The sequence below is a fragment of the Portunus trituberculatus genome, chromosome 41 (assembly GCF_017591435.1).
Source record: "Portunus trituberculatus isolate SZX2019 chromosome 41, ASM1759143v1, whole genome shotgun sequence".
Lineage (NCBI taxonomy): Eukaryota > Metazoa > Arthropoda > Malacostraca > Decapoda > Portunidae > Portunus > Portunus trituberculatus.
In genome coordinates this window covers 1,868,893-1,891,953 of record NC_059295.1, presented here as the reverse complement: position 1 = coordinate 1,891,953, position 23,061 = coordinate 1,868,893, and the positions used below count along the sequence as shown (strand labels likewise).

Genomic DNA, 23,061 nt, shown 5'->3' with positions numbered 1-23,061 from the left:
TGTGGACTGTTTTGCCTTTTTATGTTTCTCGTCATATAATTATCTGTAGATTTTCATCGCCTGTTCCGTCTGATTAACCACATTGCTACTTCTTTTGGGGTTAGGGTCATGTTCTTGCAGCAATTCCATTGCAGAGTCAATAAAACTGAACGCTTTTTGCAGAATCTAAATTACGTTTCTGTAATTTTTTACAGGGATTGGTATTAAATGCGGAGAATAATATAAGTACAGTAATACTCCGCTTAACGATTGTTTGTTTAACGAATTTCCGGTTTAACGTACTATATAAAGTTTGACAAAAAAGTCTGCATAGCGTACAACCACATCCGTTTTAGCGAATTCTCTGGGTTTGAATTTGCCGGGTGAGGGACCGAACGCGGCAGCTTCGCTGTGATTGGCTGGCTCCCTGCCTCTGTCTCTAGCGCTCCTGGAGCTTGATCCAAGATTCTTTAACGTCAGAGCAACCTCCTGCAGCGAAATGGCATCCATGAACGCTTGGAGGGACGGTGACAAGGTTGCTATCAGGTTGCTCTGAGGTTGCTGGGAACACCACATCTCCAGGTGGTGTTACTGTCTTATATATGCATTTATGTTCACAAAACATTTCTATTAGTTTTTTTTACAAACCTTGCCCCCCAAGAAAGGATTGTTTTGTAATGCATAAAGTGAAATCTTACATGGAATACCTAAAAATAAAGCAGAGATGAGATGAGTCACAGACAAAGCGGGAGACTCGCGGCCACTCGGCCGCTTCTTTTTGTGACCTTTTTGGTTGCGTGTTACTTTCATCATGATGTTTATGTTTTCACTCCTCTATTGCCTGCTATAATGGATATCATATCTTAGTATTCATGTACACTCATGCCATGAAGATAGCCTTGACTCCGTGGCACTGAGTGATAGTGAATTACTAATGAAATACTGCAGTATTTCATTAATAATTCATTGTCACTCAGTGCCATGGAGTTGAGATTATCCTCATGGCATGAGCGTATATGAATACTAAGATATGATATCCATTATAGCAGGCAATAGAGGAGTGGAAACAAATATCATGGGAAAAGACAACACGCAGGCTAAAAGGGTCACAAGAAGAAGAAGAAGCGGCCGAGTCGCCGCGAGTCTCCCGCTTCATCTGTGACTCATCTCATCTGTGCTTTATTTTTTGGTATTCCATTATGATTTCACTTTATGCATTACAAAACAATCCTTTCTTGGGAGCAAGGTTTGTAAAAAGCTAATAGAAATGTTGTTTTGTGAACATAAATGCGAGAATGTGAGAGAATTTGTACGTAGCTCCTCTAACTTCCAATGACTCATATGACATCATAAAAGTAGTGGTAAACCAGTGGCCCAATATGCTGCCAAACGTATATATAATTTTTTTTTTTTTTTTACCCATATGGTATGTTGGGGACCAGCCCATAACGCATCCCCCCCTATTTTCATTATTTTCTATGGGAAAGTTACGTCTTCTTAATGAGATTTCGCTCTACGAACAGCTTTGACACCACCTGTTCGTTAAGCGAAGTATTACTGTATATCACTGAGTACGAGGTTTCACTGTGTTTGTAGTGGTGGTGTGAAAGTGACTAGTTCGTAGTTGGCTGTGGTGCGGCGGCACAATCACAGCAACAAGTTTGGCGGGAATTTTAAATATTGTAACTGAGAATTTTTTATCATAAATTGAAAAAAATGGTAGTATCTCTATCGTATCTGCGAATTTATCTTAAACCAAACTATCATAAAACGAGGACTTACTGTACAACTAGGTAAATACACACACATGGTTACTAAAGAAGATATAAGGAAAATTATAAGTAACTTGGATATTAATAAATCAATGGGGCCTGATGGCATATTTGGGAGATTGCTGAAAGAATGTAAGGATCAATTGTTGAACCCCATATTTGATATTGTGGAAACCTCCATATGAACAATAATAGTCCCGAAAGAGTGGAAAAGAGCTGACATTGTGCCTATATATAAGAATGGAAGTAGAATGGAACCATTAAATTATAGACCAGTATCGTTGACTAGTATTTTGTGCAAGGTATGTGAAGAAGTAATTAAAGCAAAGTGGAGTGAGTATCTAGAAAGTGAAAACATTCTGAGTGAAAGGCAGTTTGGTTTCAGAAAAGGAAGATCATGCGTATCTAATTTATTATGTTTTTATTCAAGAGTGACTGACATACTACAACATAGAGAGGGATGGGTGGATGCTATTTACCTGGACTTTGAGAAAGGCCTTTGATAAAGTGCCACACCATAGACTGATGTAGAAACTAAAGAAGATTGGAGTAAATGATAAACTAGCAAAATGGATGGAAAATTACTTAATGGGAAGAGAAATGAGAACAGTGGTGAGAGGAGGGAAGTCCGAGTGGAAGAAGGTAACCAGTGGAGTTCCACAAGGGTCAGTGTTGGGTCCCATCATGTTTTTGATTTATGTTAATGATATGCCAGTAGGAATTGACAGTTACGTGAACATGTTTGCGGACGATACTAAAATTATGAGGAGAGTAAAGAATGTGGAAGATTGTAACAAGTTACAGGAAGATCTTGATAAAATATATGAGTGGAGTAAGGAGTGGCAGATGGAATTTAATATAGACAAGACCCATGTTATGAAAATGGGAAGAAGTAGATACAGACCAAACAGGGATTACAGGCTGGGTGATGAGAAAATTAAAGAGACCAATGAGGGGAAAGACTTAGGAGTAACTGTGCAAAACACCTTGTCACCGGAGAAACACATTAACAAGATTTTTGGGAAAACCTATAACATGCTTCAAAATATTGGCCTTGCATTCCACTACTTAGATGAAGGAATGATGAAGAAGATATTATGTACCTTAATAAGACCCCAGTTAGAATATGCAGCTTGTGTCTGGTCACTGCATATGAAGAAAAATGTGAAGAAGGTAGAAAGGGTACAAAGGCTGGCAACAAGGATGGTACCAGGACTCGGAGTTAGACTATGAGGAAAGACTGAGGAAGCTGGGGCTGACCACATTAGAAGAGAGAACAAGAGGAGACATGATAACTATGTATAAATTGGTGAATAAGATTGACATACTGGACAGGGAGTTGATAAAGGTGACCACAAGTAATCATCTCCGAGGACATGGAAAAAAACTAATAAAAGACATCTGTCTAAATGACGTGAGAAAGTACAGTTTCCCTCATCGTAGTATTGATAAGTGGAATAAACTGAGCAGTGATGTCATTGATGCAGTGTGTGTCAATCAGATGAAAGAGAGGTATGACAGGAGTGGCCAAGGAGGCAGGACACAGAGCTTAGCTCGGGCCCTGTAATACACAAATAGGTAAATACATTAGATAAATGGAGATGTGGAGACAGGACACTATGAGCCCTGCTTGAACCCTGTACAATACAATTAGGTAAATACACAGAGAAAGAGAGAGAGTGGGGGGGGGGTAATCACTAGTACCTGCATCTCCCTCCTTTCCTTCCTTCCCATGTCATTTTTCCCTTTGTCTCTTTAGGGGATGAGGGCAGGGTAGCAGGTCATATTCACAAGCCAATCGGGGCTCATTTTACAGCAGAGATTGGCAGATTGCGCCCAACTGTGTAATGGGGAGGGATGTCAGTTAATTTGGGTCAGTTCCGTAAATTTTTTGTGATGGTACATGGCATGCATACATGATTATTCTGTACATGTTACCGCTGTATGCCTCTGGCATACAGTGGCCTGGTATTGCTGAGGTCGGCAGATTGAATCTTGCTCTGGCTTGTTAGTTTAAGCTGTTTACTGGGAGATTACTGTTGTGGTTGGAGTGCCACAGCAGGGAGTTAGCTTCACCTGTTCTGGAGAGCATCAGATCCTGGAACTAAAACCAATGAACTTTAATTTTAATACATTGACTTTCACTAGGGATGCTGTCAGTGACTTGGCATTGCACCTCTTAGCAAAGCAGAAGATCATGGTTGTGAAGGACATTGAACGGGAAGATATCGAGTTTGTATGCAAGACTCTTGGCTGCAGACCTATTGCTTCTCTTGACCATTTTACACCAGAGGCATTAGGAACGGCAGAGCTTTCAGAAGAGTTCCAGGCTGGAGACAGCAAGTTTGTCAAAATAACAGGAGTACAGAATCCAGGAAGAACTGTGTCTATCTTGCTTCGTGGCAGTAATAAACAGGTAAGGATGACTATGCTTATTCATCTTTTGGGATAAATTGATGACCTGTTTTAAGGTTGAGCAAACACACACAGACAAGGACTGTTCATTCTACATTCTTTCTTAAGTTGCATTTTCATTACTAGTGAGGAGTAGGGATAATTCCATATCAATTTAATTTTTGTTTTCAAATGTGTAATTGAGATGGTTTTTAGACTCAGGTTTGTATCCTTCTGAAGTACGAAGCCCACAACTTTTTCTTTTCTTAAATTTCATTATTTACATTGGTGGTATTAAGGGAGTAACCAAGATGAATTCTAGGTTTGTTCTCAAAAGTGTAATTGTTACATATTTTTAAGTCCCTCACCCCTTTAGACCCCTTCTTAAATTTTAATGGTGGGATTTTAAGTTACATTTTTGTGATAAGTGAGGATTGAATGATTCCATATCAGTTATAACTTTGTTCTTAATTGTGTAATTGAGCCCCTGTTTGAAACCCCAATTTGAATCCATAAGCTCAAAACCCCATTATTTTTCTTTTCTTCAGAGGAGTGATTTGAAAGGATTAACCACAGTGAACTTCAGATTTGTCCTCAAAAGTGTAATTTGAGATTATATTTTTTGGGTCATTTAGGCCCTACCTATGCCTTAGGCCTGGAATGTGAAACTTAAGCAATCACTTTTATTCATATCCTGGGAACCACTGACTAATTGCAACTTTCAAATCTTTTGTTCCCTAAATGTGTAAATAAAATGGAGCTAGCTCCCTGACTATAAGCTTCATGTAGTGGAACATCCTCCCTGTACTGCAGTCAGGTCAGGAAAAAAAAACTTGTACTCTCAGGATCCCTAGAGGCTTGGTTGGAGGGGTGAAGAGTAGAGACGGTTAGGGATCAAGTTATAACAAGTGTCCTGACAAAGTATGAGAAGTTTCCCTGTCAAAATGAGGCCACAGTGATTTTTCTAAATCAATGCCTTAAATTTACAGCACTGGCATTCTGGGAGTTATAAGGAATCTTAACCTTTTTACTTATTAGATACTAATAACATAATTTTTCCAAGGTGTTGGAAGAAGCTGACCGCTCACTGCATGATGCCTTGTGTGTCATTCGTTGTTTGGTGAAGAAACGTTTCCTTATTCCTGGAGGTGGAGCTCCAGAGGCAGAGTTATCCGTTAAATTGACTCAACATGCACACACAATGAAGGGCATGGATGCATATTGTTTCAGGTGAGTGATGCCAATGCACCACTATTTGTAGTAAGATGCTTAGTATCCAGTTGAATTACTACACCAAAAATATAGTCAATGTTCATAGTATTGTAGTTGATATATTGAATGAGTTAGAAGTCTTAAAAGAATAGTATATCCAAAGTGGTGGTGACATATTATGAAGAGCCTATTGTGTACTGTCTCTTCGAAAGGCACTAAGATATTAAAATTATTTTATATAGTTTTGTCTCTCTTCCTTTACAGAGCTTTTGCTGAATCCCTTGAAGTTATCCCTGGAATCCTTTCTGAGAATGCTGGCCTGAGTCCTATCTCCACAGTGACAGAACTGAGAAATAGACATGCCCGAGGGGAAATGCATGCTGGAATCAATGTTCGCAAGGTAGTTATTCAGTTTTAACTCGTATCTATATTAGCAATGTCTATGCTGCTTTAAGGCCATATAAGTGCAGTATAGAAGGAGGAAATGCAGATAACTTTACATGCTATGAACACACTGCTTTTTTTTCATAATTATGATTTGCAGAATATGAAATGTTGAATGACTTGCATTTCCAGGGAAGCATCAGCAACATCATTGATGAGAATGTGCTTCAGCCTCTCCTTGTTTCCACCTCTGCCATTACACTGGCTGCAGAGTGTGTGCGCTCTATCCTCAAGATTGATGACATTGTAAGTATACATAAGACAGATGCTTAACCCTTAAAACATGGGCATGTTTTGCCACACCTGGTCTCACATGTGGGCTTATTCACAGAAAAATGTACCTCATTTCAACCTCCTGCATCTTCTTTCTTACTGAACTTGCATTTCAACTTCTTACTGAACTTGCATTACTGAATGAAGGATCATTGTAAAGTCCATACCCTTAGTTGTCCTTTGACGTTAATTTAAACTCTACATGAGCATTGGTTGAATGAGTACAAAATTCTGAAAACACATTCTTATAGACAGATATCCACCCCTACTGGACTTCTTACCTATTATTTAGCAATAATAAGCATCACTTTATACAATTTATGAGATGCATACCCATAAAAAAACTTGACTTCCATTTTAATGTAAAAATCAGTATTCACCTAATTGTATATACATACAGGGTTCAAGCAGGGCTCATAGTGTCCTGTCTCCATGTTTCAATTTATCTAAATTTTCTTTGAAGTTATGCACACTATGTGCTGTAACAACTTCATTATCCAATGCATTCCATTTTTCCACCATTGTGTGTGGAAAACTATATTTTCCAATATCCTTCACACACTACCTCATCCTGATTTTCTTTTCATGTCCTCTTGTCCTTCCATCTTCTTCTGTCAACAGCACCAGGTCTTCTTTGTCTATCTTTTCAATATCATTTACTATCTTGTACATTGTTATTAGGTCCCCATGTTCTCTTCTATCTTATAAGGTTGGCAGTCCCATTTCCTTCAGTCGTTCTTCATATGTGAAGTCCTTTAATTCCGGCACCATCTTTGTAGCAATCTTTTGTATCCTTTCCAATTTTCTTATATCCTTTTTAGAAGTTGGAGACCATACCACTGCTGCATATTCCAGCCTTGGGCATATCATGCTTGTGATGAATTTTTTCATCATATCTTTATCCATATAATGAAATGCCACTCATATTAGTCAACATTTTATATGATAGTCCAATTATCTTGCTTATGTGTTTATCAGGGCTCAGATTATCTTGTATGACCACTCCAAGATCTTTTTCCTCTTTAGTCTTCATTATTTGCTCCTCTCCTATCAAATAGTTCCATACCGGTCTTCTCTTACTCTTTCTTAGTTCCATTATGTGACATTTCTTGGCATTAAACTTCAATTTCCACTTCCTGCTCCACTCATAGGTCTTGTTTAAATCTTCCTGCAACAACAGACAGTCCTCTCTGGTTTTGATAACTTAGCAGCTTTGCATCATCAGCGAATAAATTTATATAACTGTTTATCCCAATGTGAATGTTGTTTACATAAACCTGAAACATAATGGGGGCTAACACTGATCCTTATGGCACTCCGCTAGTTACTTTACCCCAAGATGAGTATGTATCTCTGATCACAGTTCTCATTTTCCTGTTCTTCAAATAATCTCTTGTCCATTCAAGCAAAGTTCCTTGCAGTCCTCCTATGTTCTCTAGTTTCCAAAGTAGTCTTCCATGAGGGATTTTATCAAAAGCCCCTTTGATATCCAGGAATATTGTGTCTACCCATCCATCTCTGTTTTCAAGTCCTGCAATAACTCGAGTATAAGCTTAATGAGGTTGATACACATGACCGCCCTGTCCTGAACCCAAACTGCCTGTTCGATATGACTTGATCCTTTTCTAGAAATTTAACTCATTTTCTTTGATAATTGTCACATAACTTCCCCAAGACACTTGTAAGTGACATTAGTCTGTAGTTTAGTGGTTCAGTTGCCTTTCTTCCTTTAAATATCGGTATTACGTTGGCTCTCTTCCTTTATAGTGGAACTTTCCCTTCATTTATTGAACTTGTGATTATTTCCCAAATTGAATCCAGTAATTGCTCTTTACCTTCTTTTAACATTCAGTCTGATACACCATCTGGCCCCATTGCTTTTCTGACTTCCAACTTATCCAATAATCTTCCAATATGCTCTTTGTGCACTGTGATCTGTACTGTAATCCTTGGTAATCCAATGTCCTATTAGGTTCTGTGAAATCATCTTTTGCAGTGAATACCGTTTTGAAGCTCTCATTCATTATTTCACACATTTCCTTCTCTGTTTGGTGTCTTCCCTTTTTTAATTATTTTTCAATTGTTTCCTTATTCTTTGTTTTGCTGTTTATAAACTTGTAGAAAAGTTTGGGTTCATCTTTGCTTTTATTCACATCTTTCTCAAAATTTCTTTCTTCCTCTCTCCATACTCTAATATATTCATTTCTAGCATCTTTGTACTGCCATCTGTTATAGTCATTTCCCTTCTTTAAGAGTTTCTTTCACGCTTTATCTTTTGCCTTTTTTGCTGGTATGTATCTAGCACTATACCAAGCATGTCTTTTTTTCTGAACTCTATAAACAGGAACAAACTTTTTTACTCCTTCATTATACTTCTGTAAGAATAAATCATATTTCCCTTATACAGTCTTTCAGTACAAAATATTACTCCACTCAATATCAGCAAAATAAATCTTTAATTTTTCAAAATCTGCTCTTCCTTAATTTAATCTCTCCTTTATAATCCTCTCTGTAACTTATCTCATCTTCCTCCTGAATTTGCATCTCTAATGTCAATGATCACTTCTCCCCTTTGGACTAAGGTATTGTAAGATTAGAGGGGGCTCTTTTTTTTTAACTAGGTCAAGTAATGATGGTTCTTCTTCCTCCCCTGTACCTTGTTGACTCCTCCACCCACTGGTCCATTGCATTAACCATAGTCAACTGTAACACTTGCTCACCCCACTGCCCAGCATTATCCATTACTTCCATCTCTCTCCAGTTTATTTTTTTATAGTTAAAGTCTCCAACTAAAATTATTCTTCTATCTCTTCTTATCATGGTCTCAAGGCACTTTATCACCTCTCTTTGTATATATTTTTATGTTCTTCTGATGCCCATGTATTAGTCTTTGGTGGAACATATGTAACTATAATTTTTCTTTTCTTCGAATCTTCTGTTTTGATTGTTACTCCCATTACTTCCACTTTGTCCTCACCATATTGCACATCCTCCACACATATATGATCATGAATCATTATTAGTACTCCACCTCCCCCTTTATCCTTCCTGTCCCTCCTCCAGGTATTATATCCCTCCTCTTTAAGGGGAGAGTCCGGTTTAGATCGGGGGTGCCATATCTCCGGTAAATATGCATGAATCGCTCTGATTTTTATGTTGTGAAGTATTGGCATCATTTACATCAACATTAGACATTGACCCCCATTCTTGTCCCCCTCCCCCCCCTCCAACTACAACTACAATGAAAATTTAAAAGCGAATCTCCGTCGTTATTATTGGCCCCACAACCTTCATTTTTCTGTGACTTAGAGACGTTATAATATGAAATGTTTCTTCGTCGTTAGATTTTTCATTTCAGCTTTTGAATTTGTTTTATGAATTTTTTTTTAAATGTGGTTTTTTTTGCCTTTTTTTGACCAAAAAAATATTAATATAAAATTAAACCAGACATATATAAAAAAAACAGCGACGATGATTTGAAGAGAAAGTATTCCTCTGCCTTTTTTAGTCTTTGTTTCATTGAAATCAAGCTAAAACTGGCTCCAAGGTTAACGTTAGAAGGGGAATAACTTATGTTTTGAGATATGGGCTGAGAGAGGTCGTGAGAAACAGCGCAACAACCTGGCGTGACTGTAGCTACGAGAGCACTGAGCCCTGTGACCGACCCACCAAACACTGATACCACACAGACTCGTCGTCAGTCTTGCCATATCATATCCACACAAAAAAAAGTTCAGATTTTAGCATTTTTTCGTAGAATTGGGTGGAAAAAAACTTACTCTGCTGATGTAAACAAACGCACAGCTGCACGTGGTTGAGCGGGACCTTTAAACGGATTTAAAGGGAAACTATCGCAAGTTTCCTTTTAAATCTTTGCGAGATAGTTGCCAAAATGTATACCTACCAAATATATTTTTTTCACAAAAAGTCATTTTTTTTATATTTTTGGGGTCTCCAAACCGGACTCTCCCCTTAAAGTTGACATGGATCTCTACTCTCAGTTTTGTTTCAACGATGCACATTACATCTGGCTTTTTCTCTTTCAAATAATCCCGAACTTCCAATATACTTGATAACAACCCATCTATATTAGTATAAGTCGCTCTTAATTTATTGCCTGCTACACGACCTCCTCTTTTTTCCTTAGGTACCACTTCTTTAGTCGCATCTAGAACACTCCAGTAAAAATTCTTCTTCTCTATCTCTGTCCTTTTCTCGTTTTTTTCCTTAGTTTCACTTCTTAGTACTTTCTCCTTTTCCCTTTCCTCTAAGTTCATATTTCTTTTTATCCATATATCTTTGTGTTCAACATCATCGGCCAGTTTCCCTTTTTTAGCGATAATTTCCTCTACAGCCACTTGAGATCTTATTCTCACCTTCATTGGTGTCCTACCCCCTTCACTGTATCTTCCTAGCTTGATCACTTTCTCCACCTCCTGTTCAAATTCTTGTATGCTGTCTTGTACTCGTTTGATAACAGTTTTGGCCAATTAACTTTCTTCATGTTCTCTCGTGAATTTATTTGGACTCTTCTTTTCCTTCATCCTAAAAATCACAAAGTTTTTATTCTTGTCCACTGCATCCCGCACCAGGTCTCCTATCTCTTTAATAACTTGAATTACAGCGACTTTTGTGTTCTGAATTTATCTCCTTACCACCTCTGAAAATTTGACTTTTTTTTCTCTTCTTGCTCCTGTTTCCATTCATTCCGCAGTTCCTTCAACTTATCACCTAATCAACCTTCTGCCCTGTCTGCAATCCCGTCCTGCATTTTAGCTTGCAATCTCCTTAACCCTTAATGTATGGTGATTGTTTCGGGATGATTGTAGCGTCGCGTGCAGAGAGGCGGAGATCGTTCCGGGAATCATGATTTTTCCGTGCTAAATGTTTGAATCTCTCCCCCTCACAATTGGTCCTGGGGCAAGTGGAGGTATCTGGCATCTTGTCTTGCTCGCCTCCTCAAGCCTTGAGACATATGTTCCCACACAGTATGTCATCTTTTCCCATTCCAAGGTGACATCTGGCAATCCCCATGATCTGGAGGGAGGAAACAGTACCCTGAGTGATGTTATGCCAGTGTTACTCAATAGTGACATTTAGGACAGTGATGAAAATGAAGACTGATTGTTTTTTTATTGAGACAGAAGAAAGTGAAGACTCCAGTAGTGATTCTGATAGTGATCTGGGAGACAGAGACCAACCCTCACAGCGACGTTCATAAACCTCCTTACGTACTCCCCTCGAACAATGTACTGGTGTGTGTAACCCATGGTTGCCTCTACAGGACTGTGCTTGTTGGCCAAGTTACTTGATTTATGTGTGATTGATTTACGCGTTTTTGTTATAACGCGACCGAAAAAAAATTATAATTAATTTAATTTGCACGATCAGTTTGCTTATACGCGATTTGACCCAACTGCATTTTCAAACTGAGCGCCAGACGCAATTTCAAACTGCGCGCCAGAGAGTTCCGCAGCTGGCCGATAGGTGGGAGCTCTGGGGCTGGATCCAAGAAGCAGGTTGTTGTCTATGTTGGTACAGATAACCTCCATAGCAACCTCCTGCTCACATACCAACCTTCGTAAAATAGTATCCACAAGGATTCGTTGCTGTTGGCGGGTGGAGGTTGGTAGCTTGCCTAAAAGTGCTCATTGGCTGCCAGGAACTGGAGCTAAGAAACTTTAACGACGTCAGATCAACCTCCTGTTGCGAAATGGCATCCATGAACGCTTGGAGGGACGGTAACAAGGTTGCTCTGAGGTTGGTGGGAACAACCTCTCCAGGTGGTGTTATTGTCTTATATATGCATTTATGTCCACAAAACATTTCTATTAGCTTTTTACAAACCTTGCCCCCAAGAAAGGATTGTTTTGTAATGCATAAAGTGAAATCTTACATGAAATACCAAAAAATAAAGCAAAGATGAGATCGGCCACAGATGAGGCGGAGACTTGCGGCGACTCGGCTGGTTCTTCTTCTTCTTGTGACCCTTTTAAAAGCTTGTGTGTTGCTTTCATCACTATATTTGTTTCCACTCCTCTATTGCTTGCTATAATGGATATCATATCTTAGTATTCATATAGGCTCATGCCATGAGGATAACCTCGACTCCGTGACACCGAGTGATAGTGAATTACTAATGAAATACCGTGATATTTCATTAGTAATTCACTATCACTCAGTGCCATGGAGTTGAGGTTATCCTCATGGCATAAGCATATATGAATACTAAGATATGATATCCATTATAGCAGGCAATGGAGGAGTGGAAACAAATATAGTGATGAAAACAACAGCAAGCTAAAAGGGTCACAAGAAGAAGAACCGGCCGAGTCGCCGCGAATCTTTGCCTCGTCTGTGGCCGATCTCATCTTTGCTTTATTTTTTGGTATTCCATGTAGCAGCATAGCTGCGGTGGCGAGTGGCCGTGTTGTGTGTGCGCTCCATTTTTGGCTGTTGTTTTATAGTTAGCGAGTGGTGTTTGTGCTTGGTGTCTGTGTGTGGTGCTTTTTGAGTGTTAGTGAAGTGAAAGTGTGTACTGCAAGTGTTAGATTAGAGTGAAATAGTGGTTAGAATCAGTGTTTGTGAGCTAAAAATATTTTGGTAGAGTGAGGAGACTAGGCTTGTAACCGTCAAGTTGACCTTGAAAGAGGATTAGTTGACCTCACTTAGGCACCCCCACCACCGCGGTTCCCCCACCCTGCCGTCACCAAGTATTTTTATTTGTTTGTTTGTGAGTTAACAGATTGTAAATTAGTATGGCGGTAGCTACTGAGGTATATCAGAGTGTGATTGAGTGCGTGAAAGAGAGTGTTGAGGTGGGATTGGGTGAGTTTGTTGTGTGTGAGATGTGTGGGCATGACAGGAAGGTCGTTGACTTTTCTGAGTGTATGGTGTGTAGGCTCAAGAGCGAGAATTTAGTTCTTTCTCTTGAACACCGTGAATTGCGATAGGAAATGAGAAAGTTAAGTGAGGGGAAAAGTGCGAACGAAGTTCTCATCTTTGAGTTGAAGGAGGAGGTTAAGAGGCTTGGGGAGGCAGTGGAAAAAATTAGGCAGGAGATCAGTGTTAGGCCGAAGGTTGGACCTTCTGAGGGCTACAGGGTGGCTTGGCCCTCTGTCGGGAAGAGAAGAGTGGGGAAGAGGGAGCAGGCGAGCCAGACTGGGAAAGATAGTAGTCAGGATGGACAGAGATGGCAAGTTGCGAGGGGAAGGAAAGCGGAGGCAGTTAGGGAGGATAGGACTAAACCTGTTGAGTGTGAAAATAGGTTCGGTTTGTTGGAGGGGGAGGGGGAGAGTGAGAGTGGAGTGAATGAGGTGGTTGTGGTGAGTGAAAGGAGAGAGAGGGGTAGAGGAGAGGAGGAGGAGGTTGTGCCTAGCACACCTCAGGTGTGTGTGGTGGGTGACTCTCAGGTTAGGTACTTAGATAGCACTTTCTGTGGAAAGACAGGGATAGGAGGACAACGTGTGTATGCCTGGTGCAGGTGTGAAGGCAGTGAGTGAGGAGGTGCAGAAGAGAGTTGGGGGATGGAGAGGAGGGTGTAGTAGTTTTGCACGTAGGTGGGAATGATGTCAGAGCAGGTGGGTCGGAGGAGTTAGTGGCAAGATTTCGGCAAATGTTAGGCAAGATAAGGGAGAGTGGTAGGAGGTGTGTAGTGTCAGGAATCTTGCCTCGTGTGTATGTTAGCAGGGAATGGTTGTCTAGAGCCATTGGTGTGAATGATCGGGTAAAAGGGATGTGTAAGGATGTGGATGTCAGCTTTGTGGATGTATGGGATATGTTCTATGGGCGAAGGGATTTATATGCTAGGGATGGTGTGCATCTGAGTAGGAAGGGTGTGGATGTGCTGAATGGATGTCTGGAGGGGGGAGTTGGGATGGAGTGTAGGGGGTGAGGTAGCAAATGCATTCCAGAAGAAAGATGTTAGACATAAATTAGATAGGATAAACAGAGATAGTGAAAAGATTAGGAAAGATTTCCAGGTGCAAATAGGAGAGAATAAGATTAGGATTCCAAATAAGGAGACAGCATCTAGGAAGGTAGCAGGACTTAAATGTTTTTATGTAAATGCCAGGAGTCTTAGGAACAAGAAGGATGAGTTATCTAGTTATATAGTTGAGGAGGACTTAGATGTTGGGTGTCACAGAGGCATGGGTAAATGAGGAAAAGTTTAGGGAAAATAGCAAAGAATATGAAGTAGATGGATACATTATGTATTTTCACTAGATAATTGGTAGGATAGGTGGAGGAGTAGTTATTTATGTAAAAAAATCCTTCATTTCCAGTCAGGTTAATTAATGGTATTAAGGTAGATAACAGTAGAGTCCTTATGGCTGGATGTTAAGAGTAAACAAAAGTAAGGTTATTAGAGTAGGAGCTTTTTATAGACCACCTAACCAGTCAGCAGATGTAGACAACCTTATGGTAGATGAGATAAATAGGGGGTGTACTAGTCAGACAATTATCTTAGGGGATTTTAATCTTAAGTCAGTAAACTGGGAGAGGATGGTAGGAGATGCTAGTGAAAATAAGTTTATGGAAAGTTTTCAGGATAACTATTTAGTGCAGATGGTAAATAAACCTACTAGGGGGGGGAAGGTTTTAGACATAGTACTAACAAATATTGAGCATTGTTTAAAGGAAGTTGAGGTAGGAGAGACTTTAGCAAACAGTGACCATCATATAATTAGGTTTATCATTAATTCCAGTAGGGATAATATAGAGAATAAGACTAGAGTCCCAAATTATCAGAAAGGCAATTATGGTAGGTTACATCAGTTAGAAGAGGTAAACTGGGAAGATAGTTTTGGAAACAAAACTGCACAGGAGATGTGGGATATTTTTAAGGTTGTAGTAAAGGGTATAGTGATGCAGTGTATCCCTTACAAAGATATAAGGCAGAGAAACAGGAAGCCATTATGGTGGACTCACGAGATAGGTAGACAGATCAGAGAGAAGATGGCATATAGAGAGTTGCAGAAAAGTGGGAAAGATGTAGATTTGATTAGGTACAGACAGGTCAGGGATGATTTGAGTAAGGTTATAAAAAAAAGTAAAAGGCAGGCAGAGATAAAACTAGCTAGAGCTGGGAGTAAAGATCCCAAAAATTATATAGTTATTACAAGGTCAGTGATAAAAGAAATAAGGATAGGATTGGACCACTCAGAAAAGATGGTGTAGTAGTGGATCAAAATGAAGACATAGTAGAATTATTGAATGAACAATTTTCTTCAGTATTTACTAGGGAAAGAATAGGAAATCCTGTTACAAACAGTGCGACAAGTAGTTTAAGAGCTTTAGAAAATATTGATATAAAACCGGGAATTATTAGGAAATTTATTCTTGAACTAGACGATAGGAAAGCTAGTGGTCCTGATGAGCTACATGCCAGAGTACTTAGGGAGGGTGTAGACAGTATTTCTGAAGCACTTAAGTTAATCTTTGAAAGATCACTTAGGTTTGCTGAGATACCTCAGGACTGGAAGTTAGCTAATGTTACACCAATATTTAAAAAAGGTAGGAAGGATGATGCGAATAATTATAGACCGATCAGTTTAACTAGTATAGTATGTAAGATACTAGAGAAAATCATTAAGGGTAGTATTTGGGAGCATTTAAATGAGAATAGATTAATTAGAGATACCCAACATGGCTTTAGATCAGGGAGGTCCTGTCTTACAAATTTGCTCGATATCTTAGAATATATTACCAAGGAGTTAGATGATGGAAATAGCATAGATGTTATATATCTAGATTTTAGCAAGGCGTTTGATAAGGTACCGCATAGGAGGCTAGTGTACAAATTGAGACTACATGGGATAGGGGTAGGTTAGTTGATTGGATTAGTGAATGGCTTTCTGATAGGAAACAGAGAGTAGTATTAAATGGGGCAATGTCTGAGTGGAAGGAAGTGGTTAGTGGGGTACCCCAAGGATCAGTGCTAGGACCTCTTCTTTTCTTGGTGTACATTAACGATTTAGATATAGGAATTAGTAGCAAAGTATCAAAGTTTGCAGATGATACTAAGATAGCATGTGCAGTACAGGGTGAAAAGGACAATTACAGAATACAACGAGACCTGGACAGGCTGATAGCATGGGCAGACAGGTGGCAGATGGAGTTTAATTCTAAAAGTGTCAGGTTATGCATTTAGGTAAAGACAACACAAACTTTAGCTATGAGATGGAGGGATGTTGGCTAGAGGCAGTAGAGGAAGGAAAGGATTTAGGAGTAGTGATAGACAGGACTATGAAATTTTCAAAGCAATGTTTAGAAGCAAGAAATAGGGCAAATAGGATCCTGGGTTTTATAAATAGAAATGTTAGTTATAAAAGTAAGGAAGTGGTGCGTAGCTTATATAATTCCTATGTTAGGCCCCATTTAGAGTATTGCATACAGGCCTGGTCACCCCATTATAGGCAGGATATCAACATGTTAGAAGCAGTTCAGAGAAGAGCAACTAGGATGATACCAGCATTAAAGCACCTGGAGTATAGAGATAGATTAAAGGAATTAAACATGTTTTCATTTGAGAGAGATGTATAAGAGGGATATGATAGAGTTATTTAAAATGTTCTCAGATACAAACTACATAGATGTGAGATCTTTCTTTACCTTAGAGGAGGGAAGTAGGACTAGAAATCATGGCAGGAAGATTAGAAAGCAAGGCTGCAGGTTAGATATAAGAAAATATTTCTTTAGTCATAGGGTGGTAGACTTCTGGAATGCATTGCCAGAGAGGGTTGTAAATAGCACTAGTTTGACAATGTTTAAAACAGATTAGATAAACACTTAAATTTATTAGATTTATAATTATGTATAGCGCTGCATGATAGTTTTTATAAGAAATTTACTATAGTTAAACAAGACATGATCCCCATGTATGGGGATCACAGATTGTAGAGGAGTTCGCTGCAGGACTTAGCCCTGTTAACGGGCCAAATATTTAGAATTAGTAAATAATGTATTGTGTACTTGTAAGTGTATCTTTAAGTACTGATGACGAGGTCGCTCTGCGACTGATACAGGATAACCGAGATGGGCCCTGGTGGCCCTTTGTTATCCTATTATTTATGTTATATGTTATATGTTATGTTATGTTATTTAAAAAACAATCCTTTCTTGGCAAGGTTTATAAAAAGCTTAAAGAAATGTTGTTTTGTGAACATAAATGCATATATAAGACAGTAATACCCCAGCAACCTGAGAGCAATCTGATAGCAACCTCGTTACAGTCCCTCCAAGCGTTCATGGATGCCATTTCGCGGCAGGAGGTTGCTCTGACTTTGAAGTTTCTTGGATCCAGCTCCCGCTCTTCTTGTGCCTCATTTGCAGTCTGCCAGCAATGAGTACAGACGTAATCTCTTCAATCTGCCTATAATTCACCAAGATGGCCCCAAGACATCCTTCATCTTTTGCATGTGGGGTTATTTTTGATAAGTGGATTTTAGATAAAGTGGTAAAGCTCAGAGGAAGATGGTGGCTGACTGTGGTTTGAGTGGTGAAGGCAGTGACGCAGTGAGTGTTTAGTTTGTATTCTTTCTTTTGTTGTTTTACCATTATTTTTTTGCTTTCTCTTATTATTTCTTGCTTTTCCCTTTACTTTGAATACACTTCTAGTATTTAGAATGGTAAATAATAAAAACATGTTAATTTAACCAAATAATTAGAGAAAGGGGTCTCTATGAAAAACTTAAAAAATATATCCTGATAAACATTTTCGTATTGTGTCTATAAATAATCTATGTATAGGTAGTTTTTTCCTTTTTAAGGACACTCTGTCAACTGCCTTACGCTTGTCGGCTGTTTATTGTTTCACTTGTCCCAGCTGCCAGGCTGAGTATGTATTTACCTAGTTGTAGTTTTACAGGGCCTGGGCTTTATGCTCGTGTGGCCCCGTCTCCATATCTACACTTATCCAATCTTACTTTAAAAGTGTGCACACTCGTTGCAGACACTACTTCTTCATCTAAACTGTTCCACGTCTCAATACATCTCTGGAAACTATATTTTTAATATCTCTCAGACATCTTCCCTTTCTCAGCTTTTACTATGCGATCTTGTGCTTGGTGTCATATTCTTCTCTCAGGATCAGTTTCTCATTATCCACTTGGTCCATTCCGTTGATCAATTTATAGACTTGTATCAGGTCTCCTCTCTCCTTCTTTGTTCCAAGGTTGGTAGATCCATAGCCTTTAGTCTCTCCTCATATGTCATCCTTCAAGTTCTGGGACCATTCTTGTAGCCATTTTTGTAGCCTATCCAATTTCCTTATGTGTTTCTTTTTGAGGGGTCCACACTACTCCTGCATATTCCAATCTGGGTCTTATTATAGTATTTATCAATTTCTTCATCATTTCTTTGTCCATGTAGTGAAATGCTACTCCAATATTCCTCAGCAAATTATATGTCTCTCTAAAAATTCTATCAATATGGCTTACTGGTTGATTGTTTTCTTCCATCGTCACTCCTAAGTCCTTTTCCTTTATGACTTTCTCCAGTTCTACTCCATCTTCCATCTTATAGATTCTCACAGGTCGTCTTTCACTCTTTCCCATTTCCATGACATGGCTTTTGTTCACATGTGGGTAGCACCTTGCGCTCACTTATAAACCGAGCCAGCGAGCATTTAGGCCAGTCTGCCAGAACAGGCGCCGCTACACAACGCCCGTTTTCCGCGATCCGGGACCACTGCCTCTCGTGTAAGGTTCAACCCAATCTCAGTCATTTCCGTATCCTCGCCACCTGTAATAGAAACTGTTTAAGAATTCTGGAATCCCTATATATTTCTCAAGTAAAGCCATCCCTCAACAATACTCTGTCAGCATACCCACTTATGATAGTGTGAATTTTTACCATTGTAATTCTCTTAGCATTTTAACTTTATTCTTTTATACTTATATTTGTTTTATCGTTTTATTTTAGACCACTGATGATGACATAAGATGAAATGTCGAAACGTTTGGCCCATTAAAGATGCTGCTCGTAGCTACCTTAGTGATTGGTTTCCTACTAATAATTAGAGTATTTTGCACAAATTATTTTGGACCACATCCCGCATCCCCCCTATTATCTATTGTTCTTTATGAGAATTACATGTTTGTTTTACGCGAATTTTGATATACAGGCAAACCCCGCTTAACAAAGGTTCTCAACGAAATTTCGCAACAATGAAGGTTTAATTTTACTACCATCTGCTTGTTTAATGAACACCAAACTCAATTTAATAAAGTTTTATCCAGGTAATTTTTTCCAAGTTTGAAAGCCCCGCTGTATCACGCAAGCCGACAGGCTTTTAAATAAACCAGCACCTCTCGTGGACAACACGCACACCACTCACTTCCCCTAGTTTAAAACAATAACAGCATCAGCAGCAGCTTGTCTTCCCTCGCTCAACTTACCACCAAAACGTCCTGCAATGTCGCATAGCGTTGCTAAGGAGACCAGGAAGTCTCTTACTCTCGAAGTGAAGCTGGATATTATTCACAAACACGAGAAAGGCAAGAAAACTAATAGCATTGCTCGCCACCATCTTGACTCCATCTACTGTCTCTACTATTTTCAAGTCAGGAGATTCTATTAACCCCTTCGCGCCGGATGTTGAAAAAGCCCGCCTGTATGATATACAGGTGGTAGTGCCGCGTGCCCGAGCGCGGGAAACTCATGCAAGCTTGTCATACTTGTCGTCTTTGTGTATTATGCTGCTATTCTTTAGTCACTATATCGCCTTCGAAGAGGAAAGTGGGCGCTTCTCTCTTAGAAAAGAGAGAGAGAGAGAGAGAGAGTGTGACATTTGCTAATATATTAGACACAAGCGGGACGATGTAGCTTATCTTCGAGAGGAAGAGGGGAGGAGGGAAGGAGAGGAAACAAGGAGAGAGAGAGAGAGAGATTAGAAAATTTTTTATTTTTGTATTTGTGTGTGTGTATTCACCTAGTTGTAATTTTACAGGGCCTGGGTATCATACTCGTGTGGCCCCGTCTCCATATCTACACACATCCAACTTTCCTTTAAAACTATGCACACTCCTCGCTGACACCACCTCCTCACTCAAACCATTCCACACCTCCACACATCTTTGTGGGAAACTATATTTCTTCACATCCTTCAAGCATATTCTTTTGGCTATTTTTTTACTATGCGATCTTGTAGTTCTATTTAAGTTTTTCTCTCTCAACATCATTTGCTCATTATCCACTTCATCCAGTCTGTTCAACAGTTTATAAACCTGTATTAAATCTCCTCTTTCTCTTCTTTGTTCCAAGGTAAGCAAATTCATTTCTTTTAATCTCTCCTCATAGGTCATTTCTGCCAATTCCGGAACCATTTTTGTTGCCATTCTCTGCAATCTCTCCAACTTCCTTATATGCTTCTTTTTATAAGGGGACCAAACCACTCCAGCATATTCCAATCTTGGTCTAATTACCGCACTAATTAATTTCTTCATCATATCTTTATCCATATAATGGAAGGCTAATCCAATATTTTTATCAAATTATACGTTTCTCCAGACATCTTATCAATATGAGCCTCAAACTGCCCATGGTCTTGTATTATCACTTCCAAATCCTTTTCCTTTTCCACCTTTTTCAACACTACTTCTTCACCCATCTTATATGACCCTCTTGGCCGTCTTCTACTCTTCCCCATCTCCATCACATGACTTTTGCTCAGATTAAATTCCATTTGCCACCTCTTGCTCCACTCCCAAATCTTATCCAGATCTGCCTGTGATATTTCACAATCTTCTTCACTCTTCACACACTTACACAACTTCGCATCATCCGCAAACAAATTAATATAACTGTTTACTCCCTCTGGCATGTCATTAATATATACAAGGAAAAGTATTGGTGCTAGCACTGAGCCTTGTGGGACTCCACTCTCCACCACCAACCAGTCCGACTTTGCATCCCTTATTACCGTTCTCATCTCTCTCCATCTCAAGTAGTTTTCCATCCACTTTAACACTTTTCCTTTCAGTCCTCCATAAATCTCTAATTTCCATAACAGTCTCATGTGCAGTACCTTGTCAAAAGCTTTCTTTAAATCCAAATATACACAGTCCATCCATCCCCCTCTCTTGTATTTTGTCAACCACTCTTGAATAAAAGCTCAGTAGATTTGTTACACATGACCTCCCTTTCCTGAAGCCAAATTGATGATCCGATAATAACTTATGATCCTCCAGGAACCGTATCCAATATTTCTTTATCACCCTCTCACAAATCTTACCGACCACACTTGTTAGAGACACAGGTCTATAGTTAAGAGGCTCTTCCTTACTGCCTCCCTTATAAATGGGCACCACTTCAGCTCTCTTCCACTCTACTGGTACTTCCCCTGTTTCTAATGAACACCTTATAATATCATATAATGGATCAATCGATTCTTCTCTACACTCCTTCAATAATTTTCCTGAAATTTCATCTGGTCCCATCGCTTTATCATCTTTAAGTTCTTCCAACATTTTATATAACTCCTTTTTAGGTATCTTAATGTCATCCATGTGCACATTTCCTTGTACATTCTGAGGCTTTACAAACATTGTTTCTTCAGTAAATACTTGCTGAAACCTATTATTTAGCAATTCCGCTATATTCTTAGGGTCATCTACTATCCCTTGCTCTCCTTTTAATCTTTCAATGGACTCTCTCTTTTTAAGTTTACCATTTATGAACCTGTAAAACAATTTTGGATGTTCCTTACTCTTGTCTACAATATCTTTTTCAAATTTTCTTTCTTCCTCCCTCCTTACCCTCACATACTCATTTCTCGCCACTATAATTCTCCTTATTTAGTACATATATTCCTGCTCTTTTTCCATCTTTTCCAAGCCACATCTCTCTTTTCCTTAGCTTTAACACAAGTTGCATTAAACCAATCCTTTCTTCCTTCCTCTCTCGGTTTATACTTTGGTACAAATTTCATAACTCCTTCTTTATAATATTTCATAAAAATCTCATATTTCTTATGCACTTCTTTGATTTGTAACATCTCCTCCCAATCTAATTTTCTGAAATAATTTTTCAAACTTTCTGTGTCCATCTTTCTATAATTCAATCTACCACTCCTGTATGTCTCGTCCTTCCTTCGCTGTGTTGTTAATATCTGCATTTCCATAACCACATGATCACTCTTTCCCAAAGGACACTTGTACTGTATATCTCAACATAGGTACACTTCTCTTGTTAACACCAAATCCAGTCTAGCCGGTTCATCATCTCCTCTATATCTAGTATTTTCCTTCACCCTCTGTTCCATCATATTTTCCATCATTAGATTAAGAAATCTCTCTCCCCATGCTTCCTCTCCAACACCACTTACTAGATTTTCCCAATCCACCTCCTTACAATTAAAATCTCCTACTAGTATCGCCTTTCTTTTTCCAGATAATACACTTTCCAAACTCTGTATAGTATCCTTGATCATATTGTCGTATTCCCTTAATGTCCAAGAATTTGTTTTAGGAGGTACATAGGTCACCATGATTATTAATTCTTTTCCATCACTTTTTATCCTTATGCTTATCACTTCTGCGTTGTTCTTCCCATACCAAACCTTATCCACATTTATTTATTTCTTCGTCATAATCATAACTCCTCCTCCACCTTTACTCTCCCTATCCTTTTCTCCATATATTATATTTATTATCCAAATTTATCTTTTTTTTTTCATGCAACTTTGTCTCAGTCAAACACACTATATCAGGCTTCTCCACTATCATATAGTCTTGCAATTCCAATCTACTTGACAGTATCCCATCTATATTAGTATACATTACGGTCCACCCACTGCTCCCTCTAGGGGTTCCTCCGTATTCCTTCTTTCCACATACCACTTTCTGACTCTCTCTCCTATAACTCTCCAAAAAACTTTCTCTTTCCTCCTCAGATCGCTCATCATTTTTCCTTCTCGCCTCTTCCACCAATTCCTTATATCTTCTCCTCTCTTCCTCATTTCTATTCTTTCTCACAAACACCTCTT

The 23,061-nt window shown here is 39.0% G+C and overlaps 1 protein-coding gene across 1 annotated transcript in view; it reads left to right on the top strand.

Annotated features, from left to right (window-relative positions):
- The window catches only part of LOC123517172 (T-complex protein 1 subunit delta-like), a 97,583-nt gene that overhangs the window by 65,501 nt on the left and 9,021 nt on the right, over positions 1-23,061 (top strand). Inside the window, exons 6-9 of the mRNA XM_045277162.1 lie at positions 3,900-4,167; positions 5,209-5,375; positions 5,622-5,757; positions 5,934-6,047. Of these exons, the coding sequence (XP_045133097.1) occupies positions 3,900-4,167; positions 5,209-5,375; positions 5,622-5,757; positions 5,934-6,047 (685 nt within the window). The remainder of the gene's footprint in view (positions 1-3,899; positions 4,168-5,208; positions 5,376-5,621; positions 5,758-5,933; positions 6,048-23,061) is intronic.